The following is a 25,722-nucleotide window of genomic DNA, read 5'->3' as shown; positions in this document are numbered from 1 at the left end:
GCGCTCACCTGTGTGCGCGCGCACGTAGCACGGAGAGGGGTTTTTTTGTGTGTGTTTTTGAACGATGATAAGCCGGAGTGAAAACAAACCAAAATGAAAAAGTAACGAGGCTATTTTTAAAATGTAGGGAGTAGAAAGTACAGATATTTGCGTGAAAATGTAAGGAGTAGAAGTAAAAAGTAGTCTGAAAAATAAATACTCCAGTAAAGTATAGATACCCAAAATGTCTACTTAAGTAAAGTAACGAAGTATTTGTACTTCGTTACTTGACACCTCTGGTGTAGACTCAGCTGTGACTGATCCAGGATGGTATGGTGGATACATTTAGACAGTCAAGGCACACTCTGCACTTTTCATCACGCAATGTGCCTTGGTGTCTCTAGAGCAGAGACCAACTCCTCCTACTCATCTTTATGATGTATGTGACAGAACCAGTTTCTTGTTTCTACATACATAGGCGGTGGAAACGACATTCTGTCAATTATTGCATAATGAGCCTGAACGTCCCAGGACTAGTGCTGATGGTGCTCTTCTACCTGCTGGTGCTGGGCACCGGCATCTGGGCCTCCATGAAGACCAAGCGGCTGCAGAAGAGCAGCCAGGGTGACCAAACAGAGATCACTCTGCTGGGGAACAGGGGCATCGGCCTGGTGGTGGGAGTCTTCACTATGACAGGTGAGTGTGTAATAGTTGCCTTATCCCAGTGCTTATCAAACATGTTTTGTCACGCCCCACTTTGGAGGAAGAAAAATGTTCATGCCCCAATAAATAGCCGATCTCCATGAGATAGGCTTTTTTGCTGTTTTTGTTTTGGCAAAATGTCCGTGTACTTTTGTACTATGTGAAGTTATCATGTTCATGGGGAGAGTGGTTATCCTGAAACCACACGGTAACCGGTTTTATCCCTGTTCTTCCCATTAGTCCTACTTTTTGATTTCATGGTACATATTCTAAATAAATGTATAATGCAATTACAATGGTTTACTTATCTATGCTACTTATAGAACAACATTAAATCGTTAAATGACACAGCATTCTGCTAAGTTTGGAGAATTTGCAGAGAGAATAACAATGTGATCAGTGAGGGTTTGTATACTGTTGTAAATCTGTCTCACAAATATAGGGAATATTTATGCATACAATAGTTTGTGTGTGTGTGTATGTTTTTTCTACAGCTACATTTATTGGAGGGGGCTTCATTCTTGCTCTGACAGAGGTAGTGTACACTCCAACTATGGGACTGATGTGGGCTGTCATGCCAATAACAGACGCCCTGTCTTTCATTGTTGGTAAGACAGTTGTTCAGGCACCTTAATAATGGCATCACGTGTATATGTTGTAGGGCTGCAACTAACGATTATTTTAATAATCGATTAATCGGTTGATTATTTTTTCGATTAATCGGATAAAAAAATGTTTTTATCAAAAAAGCGTTCATTTCCAACCCTTTATTCAAAAACATAAGTGACAGTGCAAAACATCTTCAGAAAGTACACAAACAGGTTGCTCCTTAAACACCCCTGAGCTGTTAATTGAAACAACAAAATGGACAAACACTAAAAACAAACACATCTATGCTTTACATCTGCCAAATGTGAGCCCTTTTTACTGTAATTGATCCCTCCAGAGGCTGCATTTACATACCCTGCTTAATCAATATGTATGAAATACTGGGACAGAGGGAAGCTGTACTGCTCCATATAGCGCGTCCTCTTCCTTAAACTCTTTCATTCTGGGTCTCTTATGACCACGACGTCATGTTGTTGGCTAAGCCCAAATACGTTCATTTTACTTTGAGTAAAAAAAAAAAAAAAACCTGCAGCCAGATCCGCCGGTGTGTCGGTTAAACGTTAACGAGTGACAGCGTGAACTGAACCAGACCGGGGGGTGACGGCATGTTTCATCACGTTACGGTTTTTTACAAGCAAGACTGAACTGTAACGGAACATAAAGTAACTTCAACGACAATACACAACCAAACACGTTAGCTAACGCGATAGCAAGCTGACTAGCTTCCATTAAAAACAAGTTTGAGGAACATGAAGACGCTGAAAGGCCAAGACTCGACTTGTCAAAGATCTTCTGTTTTTTAAAACATCACAACCTCAGCTTTTCTCGTGTCTCACTCCAATCTCAGAAACGCTGGCCGGCCAGTTGCTCTGCTCCGCTCTTTTTTTTCTTCTCCGCGACTTATTGCCCGGCGTAATAATCGCGCGACACAACGAATCGATAATGAAATTCGTTGCCAACACTTTTGATAATCGATTTTTATCGATTTCATCGATTCGTTGTTGCAGCCCTAATATATTGTTACAAAACATACATAAAACATTGTTTTCATCCCCTAGTATTGACATGTCAAGGGGCATTTGTAACATCACACTGTCACTCCGTATGCTTTTACAGCTGGGAAAAATATCTAACTTTTCGGTCAGGGTTTGTACTAGTAGTAGTATGTGGTATACTCAGGTGGGGCAGATCTGTCTTGTAAATGAAATCCCTGATAGTGAAGTGATGTTAAAATTACGTACACATTGTGTTTATCCTGAGGGAAATAATAATGACAGGAAAGAGTAATGTGTGAAATAAAATACTGTCTCTTGTGAGTCTGACAATATTTAAGGGGTACAATTCTAAATCAGTTTGGCACTGTGAAACAAATCTGTCACCCTTGTGCGATTAAATTCTTCAGGTGGACTTTTCTTCGCCAAGACGATGAGAGACAAAAGATATATAACGATGATGGACCCGTTCCAGATCAAGTATGGAAATGTAATAAGTGCAGTTTTGTCCCTGGCACTGCTGATATCCGACATATTCTGGGTTACAGGAACTCTAATTGGTTTAGGTAGGTCACACGGACACTTTTCTCTAAAAGTCACATTTTTCAATAATATCATGTATTCTTCAAACCATTGTTTACTTTTTGTACCGTGTCAAACATACATGATTTCCAATTGGTTTTAAACATGGGAGGAAACCTGCCTTTCACTTGCACCATGCCGATAACATCCGTCCTGTCTTTAAAGTAGCACTTACTTATAGCACTTAGTATAGTAGTTTGGCTCTCTTGAAGAAATTGTACTTTCTTGATTCTTGTTGTTTGTACTGGTTGAATGTACTTATTGTAAGTCGCTTTGGAAAGTGTCAACTAAATTATATGTAATGTAATGAAATGCAAGCAATAAGCTAACAAGCCTGGTTTTAACCAGACAAGTGTCTTGTATTTGGGCGAGTGTAATATTTCCAAGAATGTCATCAGGAGAAATGCTGAAACATGTTTCAATACCTGATGAAAGAATTAAAACAAATAAGTGCTGTGATGTTAACCTTTCACCTGGTTACCTGGAAAGATTTGACAGCTGTCAAATCGGTTTGATTTATCAACTCTTAGATTTGATTAGATTTGACACACAGTCTGTGTTTAAAGTATTTCATGTATCAGTTACTGTTACGCCCGGCCTAGGGGAGCCTGAGCGCAACATACGGACGGATCTCCCCACCTCCCAAATTAGGACCAATGCTGCAGAGGAGTAGTTCAATTATGTTTTATTTTCCACCAGGTGTCATAAATTCTTCTTCTTTGGTACCAAAAATTCTTTTTACCAAAAATTCTTTTGGTACCACCACCTGCGTAACCACATCGAACTCCGCCCCAGCCACTGGGAGCCACTGACGCAACAGGACCCCCTCACCATACACATACGCTGCAGTCTTGGAGTCACTTTTCGGCTGCCGAGCAGCCAACAAACAGGCAGCTAGAGTACTATCAGCTTGTTGAGCGATAACTAGCTGACCTTTCTCCACTGCCAAACACAAGTTATCCTCCACAGTCACCACCTCAACAATAGGCTCCCCTCGCTTGCCAGCGGAGGGGCTGCTCGCATCTCCAGACTTGGAGAGCTCCACTAAATCACCTCGTTTGCGACTCTGCGCCCGCGTTACCACACAGACCGGAAAAATGGGCAGCACGCTATGCGACGCCGGGTTACTAACAAGCACACCAGCCGTAGGTTTCTCAGTTACCTCGGGAGTAGAGGGAAACCCTCTAACACCAGCTAAATCATTCCCGAGGATGAGATCAACCCCTGCGACGGGCAACCGATCTCTCACAGCCACTTGAACTGGGCCAGACACAAAGGCGGAGGAGAGTGTAACTATATGAAGAGGCACCCGTAAAACACTCAACTTAATTCCCCACACCAACAGGTCAGAAGCACAGTAAGACCGGTCAGAGAACGGTACCGCACCACGTCGAGCCACAGAATGTTTTGCCCCAGTATCCCTTAAAATTGTAATTGGGACCCTGTCCCCGTCACGGCCACTCAGAGAAAAGTAACCCTGTGAGATAAAGGGTTTAAAAGAATCATCAATCTCCTGCGACGGCAATTCCTCCGCCCAAAGCCCATACTGACTAGTTTTTGCCTCCCCCTGAATTAGACCGATGGCAGAAGGGCTTTTCCTCTCTGATTCTTCCTTTTTCCGCAATACCGGGCAGACTGCAACGAAGTGGCCCGGGTCATGACAATAAAAGCACTCTCGGTTTCCAGTGGGGGTCGAATAGTTACTGCGGCGGAAATTTTTCGGCGACCTCGCTTTATTTATCATAGGTACTGACGGCTCATGGTGCATAGAAGATGGAAACACACTTTTGTGGGTCAGGACAAACTCATCCGCCAGGACAGCCGCTTCAGCCACTGTCGCCACCCTCTGCTCATTCAGGTACAAGACAATGCGCTCTGGCAGCCACTTTTTGAACTCTTCCAACAGAATCAGTTCCCGCAGCTGCGCAAAGTCAGCAACTTTACTGGATTTACACCATTTATCAAACAGCATGCCTTTCCCACGCGCAAACTCCACGTACGTCTGGCTCCCATCCTTTTCACCACTTCTGAACCCTTGCCTATAAGCCTCAGGCACTAGCTCATATGCCCGTAGCACTGTAGTCTTAACCGCGTCGTAGTCTAAACTCTGCTCCAGCGTTAGTGTGTTACACACCTCTTGAGCTTTACCCACCAACTTACACTGGAGCAGTAAAGTCCAGACCTCCCTTGGCCACTTTAAGGTGGACGCGATGCGCTCAAACGCACTAAAATAGGAATCTACCTCAGCCTCCCTAAACAGTGGCACCAGCGCTATATGCCTGCTGACATCGAAGCTATCTCGGGGAGACTGTGGGGTTTGATTTGGTATCGGTGCCTGGGGCGGGCCACCAGGCTGGCGTTCCAGTTCTAAGGCCCTCACCCTGAGATGCATAGCTTCCACCTCTAACTCCCGATTCCTCAAATCCAGCTCTCTAATGCGCAGTGTCAGCTTAAGCTCCTCAGCCGACGTCATCGGCGTAGCTTGATCATCCACTTTCTTTGGCCCTGCAGTCAACAACCCCCTCCCCCCTAGCTTATCAGCCACGAGCTGTCTCAGTTCCTCTTTGTTTATCTTCTCTGGGACTTGTATATCAAACGAGTTTGCAACGAGCACCAACTCCCCCTTTCTACATTTATTTAGCTGTTGAAGCGTAGGCTCCGCCACAAATTTGTCCAAATCGAAGTCCATTTTCACCCAGCACCATACATGTGCCCACTCTACGTACCGAACGTACAGACGACTCCGGGACACAGAGCATGAGAAAAAGAAAGAAAAAAAAACGGACGAGCCCCCAATTATGTAAGGATCCCTCTTGTGCAGCATGGCCCGGTTGGAAGCTGGAGAGAGAGAGCCGGCCCCACAGGTTCCCTCCTAAGTAGCCGTCCAATCACCTGCAGCGAATGAAAAAACACAGGGCAAGGCAACACATTTCACAACCCCCCCCCTCAGGCGGGGCTTCTTTCCATGATGCCCCGAGTCATAACAGTTACACACTGAAACTATATGATAAAATACACAGCTGAGGGAAGTTAAAGTTAAAACCATATATCAAAACTTCATTAAATCATACTATTGTGCACAGTTTACATCATACTTAACAGAAAGAGCAATTGTTTTCAAACGTATAAATTCTGCATTTCTGCATGGATGTGAATGTGTTACTTTTTTAGGTGCAACAATGAGTGTGATCCTGGATTTGCCCTATTCCGTTTGCATTTGGATCTCTGCCTCAGTAGCCATCATCTACACACTGCTTGGAGGCCTCTACTCTGTCGCCTACACAGACATCATACAGTTAAGCCTCATATTCATCAGTTTGGTGAGTTCCTCGCTTTCTCTGAAAACTTTTCATAAGACCATTCAATCGAAACATCCTGGAGCATTTTCTCATATTGGCATTAACTGTATTGGATTCAATAAAGTGTTTCCTTTGAGGCACAACAGCATCTTATTTGTTCTTACATAACAGAAAAGCATGTGGCGCTTTGCCAAGGTATCTTGCCAAGTCTACAAGCATCTGCTCGTCACACATACAACTGTTTTATCACATTATCGAGTAAATATGCATGTTTTAAAAAGGTTTAAGTCAATGGTTCATTGTCTTTTCTGCAGTGGTTATGTGTCCCCTTCATCTTTATGAACCCCCATTCAACTGACATCACCAAGACTGCTTTCAACTTCACCTACCAGGCCCCCTGGATTCTTTGGGTGGAAAAAGAACAAGCGTGGAGGTGGATTGATAATTTCCTATTATTGGTAAGGGTTACATTTTGATACAGAAGTAAAAGCATAAGTCTAAATATTTGAATGAATGATGGCTGAATTCCATTTATCTGCAGCAGTTTCTTCTGGTATTGTGCACTCTGGCTCCCTATCATGGCTTACTGAGAACAGAATAGAACAGAGCCCTTCTTAGGGTCATTAGTAACACTATAAAGGAAGGAAATTACATTTCTGTTTAATTAAATTTACCCATATTCTGTATGTAGTGTCATATTTTAAGTACAAATACTGATCCGAGTGATCAAAAACAGTGCAGAGTGATGCTACAGTTTGTATGTTGGTATAAAACATGCTAGAACAATGACCTCTTCATTTCTAAACACTGGGATCAGTGTTTCTATCGTGTTCTAAATTTGAAACAAATGTATTGAATTTGCCATAAAGGCTTCAATAGAAATGAATGAGGAACAGAGCGAACATTCATGTAATTTGACCATACCTTGACGAGTCAAACTGTCTGCTGTGAAAGCGGCCTGTTGGAGGATTCATAAGAAAACTTCCCCCTCGGGTGTTGTTACAAGCGATGTAACAAAACCAGATTATATGTGCAAATTGAGGCTTTTTTTTATGTTTCAAATTTACCAGATTCCACTGCAGGACTGGTAAATTAATTTGTACCTATCCCAAATATACTGTAGGTGCTGTTCATTATATAACAAGGTTGTCTAAGAACAGTTTTCTTGCCCACCTTGCTTTTGACTTTTAGATTTTAAAAGATAATTTGGACATCTCTTTCTTCAGTCCATCAGCAGGTTTCTTATTGTTTGGAAAGTGTGTATATAATGCTGATTTTAGTTCAATTTATCTGACATATTGTAATGAAAATTACATTATTATGCAATATATTAAATTCCACTGTTTCTAGTTGCATGGAAATTAAAAGTGAAGTGAGGCAACACAACTACTAACGATCAAGATGACTTATTTCCACTGTGGTCCTTTCCTTTTGTTTTTTCAAAGTCATTCGGTAACCTTGGATATCAGGACTTCCATCAGAGGACGCTGTCATCTGTCTCATCAGCTACAGCCAGGACCACCTGTTTTATTGCAGCTCCCCTCATCGTCATACTAGGGATCCCATCCGTGTTGATCGGGGCAGTGGCCGCATCAACAGGTAGAACAATGGAATTAAATAGCAAATGTGTAGAGAGACTATACTAATTCATGTCACATCTTTGTCGTCAGATTGGAACACAACCGCGTACGGCTCAGCGACCCCATACGAGCGCGGAGAGGCCAGTCAGGTTCTGCCCATTGCTCTGCAGCACCTCACCCCACACTACATCTCCATCATCGGTATCGGAGCTATAGCCGCTGCAGTGATGTCATCGACAGACTCGGCTTTATTGTCCGCTGCCTCCATCTTCACATCCAATATCTATAAGAACATACTGAGGACTACGGTGAGAGGAGACCTGAGGGGAAGATTAGACTTGTGGTTATTCCTTTTCTGTTTCAACTTACAGGCTTTGTTCCCCCTGCAGGCATCAGCTAGGGAGCTCCAGTGGGTGATCCGTGCCACCGTGGTGTTGGTGGGCCTAGCTAGCACCCTGCTTACCCTCGTACACAACAGCATTTTGTTTTTCTGGATCCTGGGGTCAAGCATAACCTACACCATCATGTTCCCCCAACTCGTCTGTGTGCTCTTCTTTTCCATCTCCAATGGCTACGGCTCCATCACGGGCTTGATTGTTGGAGTGTTGCTGAGAGTGCTGAGCGGCGAGCCAGCGATAGGGTTGCCTGTTGTTCTCCACTTCCCAGGGTGCACACTTGAGAATGGTGTATATGTCCAGCACTCTCCTGTTCTGACGATCTGCATGTTGTCCAACATATTTTCTACTTTATTGTTCTCCTTCCTCGCGTCACTGTTCTTCAATAGAGGACTGATTCCTGAGAGGTGGGACGTATTTAAAGTGAAAATCCAGACACCGCCAAAGAAAATATTGTTAGTGAGCAATGCCACCACCAAAACAGAGGAGGACGAACCTGAATTAATGTTGACCACAAATCAGCAGGATTGAAAGAGAAATTATTGAATGGGATGCATATTTTGTTTACACAGACAAAATACATATATGGTGTAAAAATTCATCTCTTGCAACAATTTCATGGTATTATGGCCTTAAAACATATTTTTTTTTTAGATAATAATAAAATGTTTTAAAGGGGCTGCATTTAACATTCTAAGCATTAATATAGCAGCAAACATCGATTGTATATGTCAATATATAGTAGAGTAATGTCTTCCTGGAGCAGAGAATAAAGTCACAGTCTCTCTCTGTGTGTTGTTTACCAACTTGTTTACCAGCTTTGATGACGTAGCTGGGCCAGCCATGCGTGCTTTTAGTGCATGTGAGCTGATCGGTGCACTGTGTTGATGTCGGTAATGCCTGGGTAAGCTTTGAATCCACTTTTTTAAATATGGATACATGGCATCAATTGATTGATTGACTGATTGATTATCAGAATCAGAGGACAGCGCCTTGGATAACTCAGGTTTTAAGAAATTTAAGTTTGCACTAAGAAAAACCAGGGATGAGTCCAGATGTATATTGTGAAAGAGATTAACTAAATCAAGTGTACAAAGAGATTAAGACGGCCTAATTTAAAAAAATAAATAAAAAATTGGACTGATTTCATGGTGTATAGTACACCTCCTTATATGGTAATATAGTTCACAGTTGTCCCACTTAACATACTACGGTTTTCATTTAAGGTGTGTTTATCACACACAATTAAATTAAAGTTCAAGTTGGAGCCGAGGAAAGGGAGTATGACGCATGTAATACATGTAGCACTAGCATGAACTATTCCTGTATTTATGTGCTGGTAATTCCTGGTTTGGCCTTGTTGTGGCGCTGCAAGAGGTCCAAGTTTTGATCTCTTCTCCAGAGAACGAGGAAGCACCACCGGTACAACAGCAGAATTATTGTCAACGGCAAGAAGTAGTTGTCCGTTGATTATCTCTTCTGGTTGCGAATAAGGTGAGAAACGTATCCATCACACGTGAAGACACCAAACCGTTCAAGACGAGCGGACATCCTGAACAGAACGAGCGTTAGCCGGTGTGTCGGCAGGTTAGCTAGCTCGGTTAGCTGTAAGCCGCAAACCGTCAACGCTCTGCTGTGACGTCTCACAACGTTCGTTTAAGTCCGCCAACCTAGGTAGGTTAAATACAAAGTAAAGTGCCGTCTCGTGTGTGAGAAACGCAGCGTCACCAAAGATTAGATATCCAGCTAACGTTGGCAACATGGACATAGTTGTCGTACAGTTGGACGCAACGATCCCAGTTCCATTCAGGGTGAAATCAGTGGATTTAATCATTTACAAACTGTGCACCTGCCAGACTGATTGTAGGAGGCTGCCACTACGCGCGTATTCGTCATTCGAGACGTTCTTCTTCTTTGTTTTTAATGGCGGTTAACATCCAAAAGGTTGCATTACCGCCAACTACTGGATTTAAACTAACATATCCACTTGCTAAATGTAATAATAACTTATTCCTACGTCTCCCCACTCTTCTATAAACTCTATATTTCCCAGCTGCTTGAGAGAGCCAAAGCTTCTCACCTTCTGCTGCTTTCCCAGAAACTTCCAATGCCTCGATAATGTCGTCCGTTTTCTCAAGTTCTTTCTACTCCAGCAGTAGTTAATTACCAGTGCCAAAAAGAAGGAAACAACCTGTCAAACCATTTGAGTGCTCACATACAACAAGTATTAATATGTACTTATTACTCTCAACAGCTGACTAGCTCCACTGCAGAAATGGAGGCTGCAGGAGGAGATGAGAGCATGGACGTGCATTGTGAAGCGGCAGAACCGAGCTTTTCTGGACAGACTTCTGTAAAGCCAGTTTGGACTTCGCTAGAGGAAGCCGCCCAAATGAAAACACAAGGGAATGTTTTCTACAGGGAGAAAAACATTCGCTCGGCCATTGGCCGTTATCACCGAGCTCTGCTGGTTCTCCGAGGCCTCGACCCTGATGTGATGGCGTCGGTGAAAGGGTTTGGACCGGAGATGCCTGCTCTCGCACCGGAACAGGAGGCTTCACTGAGAAACACACAAGTGGACTGCTACAACAACTTAGCTGGTAGCTATAATCTATCAACTATGCCAGTGTTGAAAAGTACTATATTTGGCTTAAACATATCTGTTCAAATCTATTCAAGTAGTATCCCTTCAAAGAAATATGAGTATCGGCTAAGTAGTTTCATGTAGGTGCAGAGTCCTAATAATCATTTCAATGTGAAAATGCCATACTAACAAATCCCTCTGCAATTCAGTGATGCGCCGAAGAGGTGACTTCCTTTTATTATGGCACTTTTTCATTGATTGCATTATGAGGGAAATTGCCAGCCTGGGTACCGTATGTATAGTAACATGTATGTATAAATACATCTCTTTCAGCCTGTTTGTTGCAGAAGCAGAGCGTTGACTATTCTCGTGTACGGGACTACAGTCTGCGGGTGCTGCTGTGGCGACCGGGTGATGTCAAAGCGCTATACAGGGCCGGAGTAGCCACTCTGGAGATGGGAGATGCGTGCACTGCCAAACAGTACCTTACCCAGGCCTGCAGAGAGCAGCCTAATGGTAAGAATAAGAGCCAGCACACCAGGGTCAAGATGTATTTATTACCTTTTTAATTACACATATTCACCTTTTTGCCAAGAGTTAGCCGAGAAGATCGATAACAGTCTCATGTCTGTCCGTTAAATATGAAGCTAGAGCCAGTTAGCTTAACTCGGCATAAAGACAACTCTCCTTACTATCCTCCCACCAGCACCTCTACAGCTCACTAATTCACACGATATCTTATCACTGATTAAACAAACGGGATACGTTTAATACGTCCTGCATTAAAGGTCTTTCAAATATAATATGACGCTCTTCCAATTGTCTTTTTTTTCACTTAAAGGACATTTGGTTCTGTCACAGACTTGCTGGGTAAATCCTCTCTATCGTATGCATAACCCTGCATATTATTTACTCGTCCTCAGCTCTTGGATAAAGGAAAGTATGTCTTTACAAAATAAAACATCTTCCTTTTTCTGTCTCAGATGCCAATGTGAGGAAACACCTGCAGAGGGTGGAGGAGAAACTGAGTCGGGATTTACAAAAAGAGAGGGCCATGTACCGAGGCATGTTTCCTGCCAGCGTGAAGCGCAGCGCCGAAGAAGGGATTAACCAGTGAAGGAGTTTTAGCCGGCCAGCTCAACCCACCAAATGAAGCTTCAACCTGAGAGACTGTTCAGCCTCAACTGATGACAAACAACTAAAGAATGTTCACACATCTTGACTAACGTTACCTTTTTAGGTGTTGATCAGGTGAGCTTAGGAAAGTAAGAATTGAAAATTACACAGAATACTGGGAGGCGGTCAAAATGAAACGAAAGATGTCGCTGCTGAAAATAGAAAGGAGATGATGGGAAAGTTAGTTTCCTAGCAACACGGATGCAAAGCTGTATTTAGTTCGGATATTTCACAAAAATGCCTCTGAAAGCTAAAGTGGCACTCGTAATGCACTAAAAGTTCTGATTATGCATTCATGATGGCAGCTGTCTGGTCGGTACCGTGAATGTGATTTTGTGAGTTTAAGTAAAATATTTTTTTTTTTAATAAATAACGTCCAGTCTCTGTCTCTTTCACACAATAATTTGATTATAAAAGATGAAGGTATTTCAGGCACAGTACAAGTTTAGTTATGGTTCTTTTATTTATCGTAAGCCATGAGAAGCCACATTTTGTCTCAAATAACTCATCAATATATTTAATCATTCAATATTTATAAATCCTGAGCACAATATCAAGGTAAAGAGTATTTGCTTGGTTTTGGTCATCATCTGGCCAATATGATTGTACTTCAGAGGCACTGCTGCCCTTAACAAAAAAAGAGGAATATCAAATTCTCACAATAGCTATAATCACTGAACTAGTCACAGAGCAGCATGCAGAAGTATACAGGTACACATTCATACTCATGGTTACAGGAGGGTTCTGCTTATGAGTTCATGTTCAATATCTTAAAATTGGGCTTTAGATGTTAAATCCTTTGAAACAACATTCACACTATGAAAAACTCCACTGAAACCCACACTAATAAAGAAGATGTGTAGTTCTTTGCAGCTCCTAAAAGGAATTGTTCACCCCAATAGGAAGTTGTAGCCTATGTTCTTTTCACTGACCTAGTGCTCACCCTTGCTACTGTAGGGTGCACAATTTACAATAATACAGTGTCAGTGAGGAAAGACTTCAGGCGACAACTAAATCAATTGGCTGCAAAGCACCGCGAATATGCTGCTGGAAAAAATGGTCATTTTGTAGTTTTTCGGGATGCTATAAAAAGTGTCTTTAAAAATTTACAAAAACATTACTAAGATGAAGGATGTGAGCCAAGAGAAAAACTAATAGCAGGTTTTACAGACTTTCTGTGCCTGAGAGGAACTTCCATGATACTGGCAGTGGATGAAAGGACTAGTAGATATCTTATAGCCAGTATCATAAAACCAGTGTATCTGTAATCAATCATGAAGCTTTAAAATGATGGCACTTCCTTTTACATGAAATATAATACTAACCATCACAGGTGTTTTGAACTTAACGCGTAGAAGATGCATTTTTTGTGACGGTTATTTTATTGTACAAGTGTCACTTCTTGGATGGCTTCCGTTTGAGACTCAGGGACCTCATGGAGCCAAACACTCTCCTCCCCAAGTCCCTCAGTGATCGAGAGCGCTGCAGGGGCATCTGTGGAGGAGGGGATGGAGAGAAGGAAGGGGAGGAGAGAGGGGAGAGGGAATGGCAGCTGCCTTCCAGGCTCTGAGAGCGAGACAGGTTAAAGAGGCTCGCTGTGGAGGACAGGCGTTTGTCTTCCTCTGCTCTCAGACGTCTGACGCCTTCGTGTTTGCTGAGGCCCATGCCACCTGGCCCGACATCTAATGAGGAGACCCAGTGTGGCCGCTTTGGCGGCTCCTCGCTGTGGTTACGTGACACCAGCAAGCCTTGGGACTCGCTCCTGAACAATGCCCTCCTGGAAAGCCTGAGGCTGGTGCTACGTCGCTCCCCATCTTCCTTTCCCCTCTTCTTTGAGAAGATGGGAGAGTTCTCAACTTTTGGCCTCTTGTCATTGCTGCTAGATGAAGCCTTCCCCCTCCGATGCTCCCTCCTCCAGCTTCCAACACTGCTCCTCCTCCCGTAGCCATACTCGGCTCTGTCCATCTCCTCTCTTTCGCTTTCAGACTCTTTGCCCCGCAGGCGTCCCTCAAAGCCCCTCCAGAGTTTGTTGGAGGTCTTCCTGGGCGTCTGGGCTGATGATCGCTCCATCTCCTGCTCCTCAGCCCAATCAGAGCTATAATCTTCTCTCTTGGCGTAGCTGCTTACCGTGGATGCCCGGATCAACTTGTGGGAGGCATGCTTTCCTCTATAAAGCCCCTCCCCCCTCTTCCAGCCGCCACTACCCCCACTTACTCCCTCACTCTGCCGAAGTGATCCACCCCTTAGATGGATACCACTATGCTCCAAAGGAGAGCTCCTCGTATTGGTGCGAGGCAGGGAGCACTGGAAGGGTGCATCCCTGCGGAAAACGGAGAGCGGGGTGGCACCCAGAGGGGATGGCTGGAGAGGCCGGGGAGGGGATCGGCCCCTGGTGGTGGGGCGGGAGGCAGGGGAGGAGGCTGTAGAGGAGGGAAGGTCGGATGGCGAAGGGATCTGTTGGTAGTGGCAGTGTGAGGAGTAGTGGGGAGAGGACATATGGATGGACTGATAAGGGTGTATGGGGCTGCTAGAGTGTGATAGAGGAGGGGTGAGGCTGGACTGGGACTGTGGAGAATGGGTGACACTGAGAGACAGCTGTATTGGTCTCTGGGGATTCAGGTCGGTCAGTCGAGTATAGTCATGAGACTGATCTGACTGGGCTGTCAAGTGAGTTTTACTGTGACCCCTCACCTCGCCTGCAGTATCTGTTTGGAAGCAGTCAATATCCAGCTCCACACCTTGTTCCATCAGTCCGACCACGACTGACCTGGAGAGGCCTGAGAGGCGGGAGATCTCCTCCACCATGGGGGAGTCTTCGCTTATCTTGGGACTGGGACTGGACTCTTGGATGAAGCTACTGCGCTGAGACCTTGGAGCTGATCCAGAATTTGTACCAAACACTGATGGTCCAGGATCAGGTGGAGCACCGCTGCTCCAGTCTAATGAGCGACAAAAGGTAGATGATCCAAATCCGGAACTGGGTCCAGACCCGGAAGTGACCTCCAGAGAACTGCGGTGGCTCAGGCTGCTTGGACATGTTGAAATGCGAGGGCGGGCCCGAAGTGCTGGGGTGGGTGTAGTGGAGGAGAGTGATGTAGCCGAGGCCGTGGAAGCTGAAGCAAAGTCGATCTTCAAAGCTCCACAGCTGCCATTTTTGGGATTGTCCACCGGGCCCCGGCTAGAATTTAAACCAGGAGTCAGGTTCAAGTTGCGGTTCAGGTGCAGATTTATGTTCACGTCCTCCCCGGTTGCTGAAGGAAGGTTACCCAGGTTGATTGAATTCCGAGTAGCTTTTTTCCCAGTGGCGCTCAGGCTAATTCTGGCGGAGTTACCCAGCAGTGACTTACAGGGAGTGATGCTGCCCCCTGGCAGGGTGGAGGGTGTACTGCGGCTCTCAAAGGCAGAAAGGGACTGTGTAGAGCCGTGACTTTTGCCAGGGGTACAAAGGCCTCTGTGCCTGACTTGACCTGGGGTGGCAGATGAAGTGAGATCGGAGGTGAAGGCGGCTCCCCGACTTTGGTACTGACGAGCCAGTCGAGAGATGTACTGCTCCAGCTGGGTGAAAGTGGCAGGGGGCTGGAGAAGCAGGGTTGGATCAGTGTTGGACTCTTGTGATTCATGTATTTGGGGTCCTTCGGGGCTCGGAGAGGCTATTTGCTCCCGGCTCTGGGAGGTGAAGAGAGGGCTCTGTAGGGCGACGGCATGCAGCGGGCTGGGGAAGGGGTACACCTCTTTGGTCCGACGGGACACCAGGTCTATGCAGTAGCGAGGGTCCATCTGGGGACTTGGATGTAGGGAAGAGGAAGAGGAGGTGGAGTCAAGAAGGGGGAGGAGGGAAGACATCAGGGAGTCACCAAGTCCTGAGCAGAGGTCAGACAGAAAGCTCAGACCAGTGGCTTCAATGTCACTTTGGACTGTAAGAGACGAGAGAAGAAAATTTCAGACAAAACATTCATATTAACCAAGATCATCATTCCCTAAATGTTTATATATTCATCTATTTCCAGGTGTAAGAGCTCTACTGATGTTCATAGCCAGTGCACTTCCTTGAAACATCTTTAGTTGACGTTTTTAACTGCTTCAACTGACCGCTGCAAATTCAAATTATTAATATGAATGGATGTACATGACAATCTATTTGGTGCACCAGCTCACCTGAAGCTGGTGTCCCTTCCGCTGGTTCGGTGTCTTCCGGTCTCCTCTGTAATGCAGGCTGCTGTTGAGGCACGCTACTTTCTGACCACAGGACGTCAGTGTTGTCAGCGGACAGAGGAACCTGCTCACACAGCTTCAGGGGTCTGGCTGGTGGCACCGATCCAACCTGAGCAGCCTCACTGGACACCGAGTAGCAAGAGTCCGAGAGAGAGCTCCCACTCACTGAATAGAAACCTGAAAGAGTGAGGAAAAGTTCAGTATGTTTCAGTTTGTTTCTTATGTTGATATCTAAGTGACAAATATAACAATTGATTAGATTTAATGATGTAATACTGATGTAATAAACTGCTCGTTATTTCATTTGATTATTAGTTAACTGAATTGGGGATTGTATTTTGTACTTTGTGCTGTTACTGACTTGTTAGTTTTCTTTTTATTTATTACTTCATTACTCGTTCTTTTTAATTTAACAGTTACATACAGCATGTTGTTAGCCGTTTGATATACTCTTTGTCTATTAAGTCTTTCTTGAGAAGGTAAATTATGTTTTGTAATTTGGATGTATATGCTGTAAAGAGAACCTGGTCGTTAGGAAGCTCAATGAAAACTAGCTAAACAAAGACATCACCTATAGAAACTCAAACTTCAGTCACATAAATTCCAGCAGAAAGGCGTCACAATACTGGATCCTCTGAAGGTTCTGCAGTATAAAAACACAAGCGCTGTGAAGACTTACAATAGCTGCAAAAATATCCCCAAAAAAAAACATTTAAATCTCACATTTGGAAGACTGAAACGGTGAGGCTGTGAAACTAACTTCAACCCTAAAATTCGGAAATAATGGCTTTTAGGTTTCAGTTCACCATTTGCAAGAGAGCAAAGAATCGTAAAAAGAAGGCGTGCATGAGTGCATAGCAGGGAGAGGACCGTCTGAGTTGGGTGTAGAGACACAGAGACCACAGTTACAATGAGAGTGGATAAGAGTTTGGCAAGAAATGCTGACAATGAATGAGTCAGTGCCAAGTCCCTGACTGCAAGTAAACACAAGTAAAAAGAGCACGGTTAATGTTTAATAGGACTTCGCTTACACAAGGGGTGCTGTAGTGACAGACTGTGTTGCACACTCTTCTGGTCAGAGCTGTGGACCAAACCCTGAACCACTGAATACAACCGTGTCCGTTTACCTGAACTAGGCCTGGAGTCGCTGTCCAGATGGACCGTACCACTGCCGTCTGGGGGCGAGAGCAGGTCAGAAGGGGCGTCCCAGGACAGAGTGGACCAGCGTGAGTTACTCCCCTTGCAAGATGAGGAGTGGACCGTCCCGTCCCCTGAATTACTGCCACAGTCCTCTGGGCTGGTCTGACAGGGCAATATCACAATATCCGAGGGAGACGGAGCCTTAGAAAAACAAAACAAGACCAGTTAGACCTGAGCAATATTGACAAAATCAAAAATTACAACATCTAAGCTATAACAAAATTACCCAGAGGACATTTGGTCTATTTTGATGTGGATGGGATCATCTGATGGGTGTAATAACAGGAATAACTCATTATGATACACAGTGCGCGGCTTATTTGCTTAAGCAGAATTTCACCTCTGAGAAAGATCGTAAATTATAGTGGGCACAATTCTCTAGACGTTCATGCATGATCACATACGAAGAGGTTTGCAGCATCAATCATGAGCCGCCTCAACATTCACTTGGCCTTGAAACGCATTCTGAAGGCAAGAAGAGTTCAAATGTTACGAACAAGTTCTCTTCTAGTTTATACAACACATGAATAATACTTCATTTGGAAGTCAAAGCTGGTTCTATTTATAAAAAACAGATTGCAGATCCCAAAGTGAATTATTTATGATATTGAAACATATTTATACAAATTAAATGTGTTTCTTTCCAAAACAATATTGAAGAAGCATTGTCTTCACTTCCCATCGCTTGTTTTTAGATCTCATCTTAAAAATTAAGTGTTTGACCATGCCCTAATAGCCATTTTACCAACGTATTGTATTTTATAAATTTTTCACGTGTTCTTTTCATGTACAATCTTGATCTGAAACATAGCTGATAACTATAGTTCTCAAATAAAAGTAGTGGAGTTAAAAGTGCAGTTTTTCCCACTGAATGTAGTGGAGAAGATATTGAATGTATAGCATTGTAATAATACTTTCACTTTATATAGCGCTTTTCTAAGTACTCAAAGACGCTTTGTCTATACTACAGTATAGTACAAATATAGTATAATACTACTACTTAAGTACATATTTGAGTAAATGTATTCTTTCCACCACTGACAATACGGCCACTGCTTTAAACACACATGTAGAGATGAACATCCATGATACAATTTACCAGACGCGCTCCGGTGACGCGACACCGCTTACCGGAACAGCCAGGAATAATGAAATGAGAACCCACACACACACACACACACACACACACACACACACACACACACACACACACACACACACACACACACACACACACACCGCCCCGTTAAGTAAAGCAAAGTGCCTCCATTTCCTAGATTAGTAAGTGCTTGGTGAAGAACCCCCCCCTCTCCAATTATCCTCCAAATCCCCAACCCCTCCAGGACAGCAGCCAGGAGGAGCCCCTGCATTAGACTGATCGAGCCCAGACAACAGAAACACTGTGAGTGGCACTGATCAATCCTCCTCTTACTGAGGAAACAATACAGGTAGTGACTCACTGCCGGGGTTGACAGGAGAGAGAGAGGGGGGGATTTAGAAGATAATGGGAGAAGACAGATGACGTAACAAAGAGCAGCCGGAGTGGCAGAAGGGGAAAGGGGGGATGGAATGAGGAGGCAAGGAAGGAAAGAAGTGGGAGAAAGAGTTGAGACTTTGACCCGTCTTCGACTTATCTCCCCTCTGGTTTGGGAGATTAGGAGCTTTTGCTCACTCCTGTCCCCAGTTTTTTAAATTTCCCAGTGAATCTGAAGTGAGTCGAGGCTGAGTGAGTGACCAAAAAAAATTTATAAAAAGAGTGAGAGGGACCAAAAACAGAGAGAAATGAGAATGAGTCACTGAGTGAGGGCGGTGAAGGGAGGGTGAGGTGGGGAGGGGGCGTGCGGTTGCCGGGTGAGAGAGAAGGGCATCTTGAAGGACCCCCACCTCCCCCACACCCCTTGACAAATAATCCCCCCCCCCCCCTCCCACTTCTGTAATATCCTTCGAGCCAGCCGCCCCATGCTCACCATAGCTACAGCTGCTCGCTCTCTAACTCTCGCTCGCTTCTTCTCCCACACAGAACCACAACAGCACAACAGGCCCGGCGAAATATTTAACTCATCCTCAGCACACACACACACACACACACACACAATCCGGTCTTGCTGTGACTGTGAACTGTTCTGCCACAAAGTCCCACTCACTGCAAATTCTTCTTACTGCCATAAAATAACATGTTTGTCTATCTGCACTTGTAAGGGCCTCAGCTTAAGTTTTCTCTTCACTTCCGTTGGGTGTGTGTGTGTGTATATATATATGTCCTTCATCTCCTCCATATTATCCCCCAACAATATAATGCATTGCACATTACAGGATATAATGTTACACAGAGACCAGTGAATGATCAGATCATAAGAGGCAAGTGGGTGGGGGTCTGCTCAGTGCTCTGTAACATGATATTCCTCCATGTGAGGGAGCAGCTCAGCCCCACTGGAACAATATGAAGGAAACGTATGGGTCGATTGGACAATAATGCTACAGTAATGGCAACTGCACAAGCAGCACACCTCCTCTTCATAAGTGCATTATGTCATTACAGCGAGACAAATGGCAGCGGTTGCCATGTTGAGGCAGAATCATTTGGTCAAACAGGAGCGGGCGTTTGGTGAGAAGTACGTGCTTGTTCTACACGGCGCAGTGTTTATTGTTTCATGCATTATAAATGTGGTATTGAAATTAAAAGATAGCCCGCGCTGTGCACCTTCATCTTCACCAGCTGAGTGGAGTGATATGTGCTGCGGCTTTTCTGAAACGTTCAGGTGAATCGTTCATTGCACATAAAAGCATGAGTGTTACAGAGGGGTTTTTCCAGTGAGCTCAGAATGATCCCGAGGCAAGAACCAAGAAACAAAAGCTGTCTCACTCCACAAGTCAGGGTAATGGCTCTCCATGTAAGATGATGCTTTCCAATACCAAACCTAATTTCAAGACAGGCTGCCCTCAGTAAGTGCGTACAGCACTGCAGATGGTGTAGAGACTTGTACACATACCGTGTATTCTGGCTGCAAATAATTATTATCTTTATAGTCGATTCATCAGCTGATTTTCTCGATCATTGAAAAGTCATTTTGTCTATAAAACGTAACAATAAAATGTACAAATATCATCAAATGCTTTGTTTTAATCAGCCAACAGCTCGAACCCTACAGTTAGTCAATATGATATACAGTTAGGACAAGACAAGGGAAACAATTTTCACATTTTGGAAACTGTGGCAATGGATTTTGGGCAATTACTGCGTTAAAAAATGTATCGACTAATGTCATGTCAATGTAAGGTAAGCTTTCCAGCATAATGCCCATTCCCCCCACTCCTGTCCTTGTGTTTTTTTTCATTAACGAGAATCATTTTGTTTTTAAATACTGAGCATTAAACAGCAACAATCAGTGTTTGAACAACTCGGCCTTGACACCATTCTGAAGGCAAGAGGAGTTGCTGAAAAGTGTGAAAAGATTAAAATGTTACAGACAAGTTCTCTTCTAATTTATAAAATACATGTTGAATACTTCATTGGAAATAAAAGCTGGGTCTATTCATGGAAAAAAAGATTACAACACCCACAAACTTAATTAATGAAAATTAAATTAAATGTGTTTTCTTTCCACAAACAATCTTGAAGATGTATTTCTTGAGATGTGTTATTGCTTCTTTCAGAAACCTGTGTGCGTCACAAACGCCAGAACACGTCACATGGTGGAAAAGATGTCATTTTAAAATGCATTTTTCTGCATCACAGATGACACTAACCAGCCATAATCCCAACTCCTACCCGCTCTTGACTAGTATTGAGAGAAATGGTGCATCACATTTCAAGAGTTTAATTCCCAAACAAACAAAAAAACTAAGTGGGTTTTGAAGTAGAGCGCATTATGTTGTGACTCATACAATCCTCAGTTTACAAAATAGTTATATTTTTAAAACTAGAACAAATTGTGTTTGCCAAAGCAGTAAGTAATGAATTTCGGGTCAAAATGAATGTGTTTAGGGATGAAACCCAAAACACTAGATGTGCTCACTTTTGAAACAACAACAAAGAACAAACTATTTGTTTCCATTTATGCAAATGCTGTGTTTGTGTTGGCGGAGGTCGGCCTGGGCAGAGGGCAGAGGGCCAGCCGCTCTGCTACACTGGCAGCTCCCTTCAGAGGTGAGAATGAGCGATGCTGCCTCTCTGCAGGATATCTCAGCTCCACGGGGGGAACGACAGAGAAGATGTTGGAAGGTGGGCGGCTAGGAAGGCGGAACATTATGAGCCACATTTCCATGCAGATACCCTTCGATGGGTCTGCCATTTCTGTTGCTTGCACAAATAAAAGCAAATTATTATTATCTTCCTTCACTCAGTGCAGCTTGTTGCTATGATTTTACTGTCATTTTATCAAATAAATACACCGTTCTGCAAAAAGTGACCTCAGCTGTGGCCTGTTCTAGACAGAACATGCATTAATGTGCTGCAGGCTGCTGACTAATATGGCTCATTAGTATCAGGCACACATATTCACAGTGTAGCAACACTGTGTGCAAAGTGAAGTGGATGAAGTGTCAGTTACTTTCTCAGAATAGCAATAAAATGTTATTAATGCAGCACCAGCAGACTCTGAACACAACACAACCCTGTCATGACACGGGTTGTGATCCGGAGATAATCCATGACAGACTGACGAACAAGCACAGCTACGCAATCTCTGCACAATGTAGTGATTTAGACGCATAGAAAAAAGTAAGGCAATTATTTTTGATGACATTTTAAAGAGGAATTTCATGGCTGGAAAAGTGATCATTAAAAGGTTGTCGATGTCGTGGTGAGGTGCAGTTATTGTTGCTCCCTTTTGGTTAAAAAATGGGTGCATTCCATCACAGGTGTAATGCCCAAAGGGACATCTTGTTAAAAAAAAAAACATATTCAGTTTACTATTAAAAAGAGACGACAACAAAAACGCTGCACATCCTCACATTTAAGAAGTTACTAAGGAGCTTCTGTCAATTTTGCATGAAGAATTATTTGAAAGATTCAGTCCTCTAATTGACTAATCAACACATTTTTCAGCTCCATGTTCAATATATTCTTGCCAATGCTCATATCAAATAAACTATAACATCTCCCGTTTATAACCAGAAAAGCATGTTGGGTGCACTCACATTTATCCTCTCATTTCCAACAGATTTTACATCAGTTCACAGGTTCAAATATAGTTCATGTTCACAAATAATGGACCAAACCACCAACAGCCTCAGCCTCCAGGCCTCCAGCCCGGGACCTGCTCACATCCTGTCCTCCTGTATTACATGGCAACCCACATTCCCACCACAAAAAGGCCCGTGTATGCATTTCAGGGAAAGGTTGGGAAATGGGTTACTTTATCTGTGGGTGTGTTTGAAGATCACAGATCACACATCGCAACCTTTCAGATTGAAGGCTCCACTGGAGCACTGAAGATTTCAGGACCAAAACTGCACTTTTTGCTCAGGACAACATGACAGAGAGTGATGGAGTCTACCTACATGTTGTGATTTGAATGCAAACTGGGTGCCAAAGTGACCTTTACAGCCGATGAGCTTACCAGCCAGAGCCAACAAACTGCAGCAGAGTCTGGTGGCTGGCTTATGTGTTAAAACCTGCACCTGATTTTAGCGCATGTATCCCACCACATCCTCCTCTCTAACCTTGAGGCAGGGCACAGAGCCAGCCAGACTGAGCTGGTCCTGGTACTCTGACCTCAAAGACATTTGCTCCATGTGGCGGGCGGTCACACACTGCTACTGTGTAAAATGACCAGGCTGCATGCATTGATGGCCCCTGGCACCATCTCAGTAGGTTGGGTGTTCAGCCGTCGGCATAGCCATGCGCCGCCGGGCAGCGCTGAAATCTGCCGACTGAGCCGCAGTGGGACCGGCTTGTTGGCAGATCATCATCATCCCCGCATCCATATTTAATAATCCCGTCATGTAGAGCTGCGTGACAGACGCACTGACTGACCTGTTGCCTGCGGGATGTCGCAGAGCCACGCTCGGCTTCCGAGTCGGCGCTCTCCGGGGTTTCGCTCGCCTCCTCCGCCCGTGGCTCTTCGGCTCGGTCCTCCAGAGCGATGTCCACCATCTCCAGGTGTTTGCACCTGAGCAGCTCCAGCTCCAGCACCCCAGCGAGCGTCGCTTTGAGGCGCTCTCCGATGCGGACGCGATCGGTGCCCGTCCACAGCGAGTTCACGCAGCCGCGGCTGCCGGCCATCATCGTCGGGGTGCCGCCGGGCAGGCGGAACCGGAGCGCGCCGCTGACCGCCTCTCAGTTGCTCAGTTGCTCAGTTGCCGTGCAAATTGACGAGAGGAACCAGTAGGCTATGGTGCGGCTCCTGGTTGAGCAACACAGGTCCGGACGGGCGATAGCAACATAGTAGCCGCTTGACTTACGATACGCAAAATGTAATCACCATCACTAACGCGCCATGCAGCCTGCAGCTTCAGGCAGCCCGCTGACTGGCACAAGACTAGTACTAACGAATCCAGCGGCACACTGGCGCAACATCAACGAGCCATGTTTTCGTTTCCTGTTGACAATCCTTTTCCTAATGTCACTTATAAGCTTCCCAGTCCAGTGGAGTTACCATGGCGATGTGCTCCTGTACGCAGCGTCCCCATTGAGACAATGCAACAGACTGGCGGAGCTGATAACGTTACATGTGGGAGCCAGCAGCGGGGGAGGAGCCACGCAGCAGAGCTGCACGCTGATTGGACAGGGGAGTTATTCGAATGGACGCATAGAAAGAAAATCCCCACGCTTGTCCGACTCATACTTCGCTGTGCAGGGTACCAGAGGACGCATAACTCACATTCCTCTCGTGTTCCCATAGTGAGTTGACAAAGTGACCTCATCATGCTCTGGAGTAATGTGCTTTTGAACATGAGTTAATGGGTGTAAACATGCCGGCTGCACTATATAAGGGCCCCAAGACCCAAGTAAACAACTTGGGTCAGGGAGTGCACCTTTTTTAAGTTATTTTGTTAGACACAAGTGAAAATAATTAAATGATCAATGGCTTCAGTTTTATGGTTTTGGTATTTTCCATGCTCTATCACTGGGATGCTTGAATATAACAGAGACATCGTTCATGTTACCACTGTACTCTTTCTTTATTGCCTGATGACTGTTTGCTGTCCTGGGTCCTCAATGGTGGAATGAGCTCCCCATTGACCTCAGGACAGCAGAAAGTGTCTACATCTTCTGCCGCAAACTAAAAACACATATTTTTCGACTATACCTTGAATAAAGAAAGTAGCACTTTCGTTGCACTTTAGTAGCACTTAAATCAACGGCACTTACTTATAGCAATGTGTAGTTTGGCTTTCTTGATTCTTGTTGTTCTGAGTTTGTACTCATGGTTGAATACACTTATTGAAAGTCGCTTTGGATAAAGCGTTAGCTAAATTAAATGTAATGTAACGGAGTTAAAGTGTCCCCTGAGAAAAAGACCTATTTGCAGCAACAACAAAAAAACATTATTATTTAACCCTATGTTGTGTCAAAATAGTGTAGAATCCTGAATAAAACAAACTATTTGCCTAACAGCAGATGGACACATGTAGCCCTTGAGTCTTCTTTTTGTAAGAAGACTCAAAAGTAATGGAAAATATTATTATTATTATTGTCTACTCTTTGCTTTATTTCTGCTATTTTGGTGAATATAAACTTGATGGCAATTGTATTTATATTCTTTCCATTGATGAATATCAAAATATCAAAGTCAACAAAGTTTAGAAACCCCAAAAGCAAAGAGTCTTCATTTTGAAAAAAAAAACCAGCCAATCATGTATCAGTATTGCGAGTGTGCTCGGTGCCATGCACTTTGCTCTAGTGCCACCCTTCAACCAGCAGAGAGCGGTCTTCATCTACGACAGAACATCCGTCCGCGGTTATGTTTCTACAATGTTTTACCTATCTAAATTACACTATATGTGCATTTACTTACCGCATTATATCCTTAAACAGACAGAAGAAACTGCCTCCATACATGTACCTTGCCTCGTTCAATCATTTTCAAACAAATCTGACATCTTAACTTAAAGTCCATTTAGCAGCTTTTCAGAAACTTTTTACCATATCACATATCAGCACATAGTGTATCTTGTACTTAAGTAGATACATGGTATAAATACTCAGTTACAAGTGATTATTAAAAGCACAAATGTATTAGCATCAAAATACCAAATATCAATCAAGTACCAAATTAAAAGTACTCATGCAGAATTACCCATATTAGAATAATGTGTATCATGTTATTAGATTTTAAATCATCTATTTATTAAAAAAAATGTTAAGCTTGTAAAAGTAGAACTAATTTCAATTATTCTATATACTTTTTCTGCTTGTTAATTTCAAGTAAACAATAACGTGTTATATTCTTTACAATATTACATTAG

At 43.9% G+C, this 25,722-nt stretch overlaps 3 protein-coding genes across 4 annotated transcripts; 2 read left to right on the top strand and 1 right to left on the bottom strand.

The window, feature by feature from the left end:
* Nucleotides 1–491: 491 nt before the first annotated feature.
* Nucleotides 492–8,669, top strand: LOC306745753 (high-affinity choline transporter 1-like; the record flags this gene model as incomplete). Its single annotated transcript, XM_079228593.1, has 8 exons — nt 492–675; nt 1,176–1,289; nt 2,693–2,848; nt 6,036–6,184; nt 6,478–6,621; nt 7,609–7,762; nt 7,834–8,051; nt 8,133–8,669. 8 exons carry the CDS (start codon nt 492–494, stop codon nt 8,667–8,669), a joined length of 1,656 nt encoding a protein of 551 aa, XP_079084719.1.
* Nucleotides 8,670–9,010: 341 nt separating this feature from the next.
* ttc9c (tetratricopeptide repeat domain 9C) lies at nt 9,011–12,265 on the top strand. Of its 2 annotated transcripts, none has more exons than XM_079228735.1 (4): nt 9,011–9,042; nt 10,393–10,738; nt 11,056–11,238; nt 11,706–12,265. In XM_079228735.1, exons 2-4 carry the CDS (start codon nt 10,414–10,416, stop codon nt 11,837–11,839), a joined length of 642 nt encoding a protein of 213 aa, XP_079084861.1. In that variant the 5' UTR covers nt 9,011–9,042; nt 10,393–10,413; the 3' UTR covers nt 11,840–12,265. The 2 variants fall into 2 exon arrangements, with proteins under 2 accessions (XP_079084861.1, XP_079084862.1); XM_079228736.1 differs by lacking the exon at nt 9,011–9,042 and adding an exon at nt 9,545–9,632.
* Nucleotides 12,266–13,293: 1,028 nt separating this feature from the next.
* On the bottom strand, nt 13,294–23,536 carry LOC306745911 (uncharacterized protein; the record flags this gene model as incomplete). Its single annotated transcript, XM_079228775.1, has 4 exons — nt 13,294–15,812; nt 16,054–16,287; nt 17,238–17,412; nt 23,288–23,536. 4 exons carry the CDS (start codon nt 23,534–23,536, stop codon nt 13,294–13,296), a joined length of 3,177 nt encoding a protein of 1,058 aa, XP_079084901.1.
* Nucleotides 23,537–25,722: the final 2,186 nt, after the last annotated feature.

The sequence above is a fragment of the Taurulus bubalis genome, assembly GCF_910589615.1.
Source record: "Taurulus bubalis genome assembly, chromosome: 13".
Classification (NCBI taxonomy): Eukaryota; Metazoa; Chordata; class Actinopteri; order Perciformes; family Cottidae; genus Taurulus; species Taurulus bubalis.
This window is presented reverse-complemented; position numbering and strand designations above follow the sequence as displayed.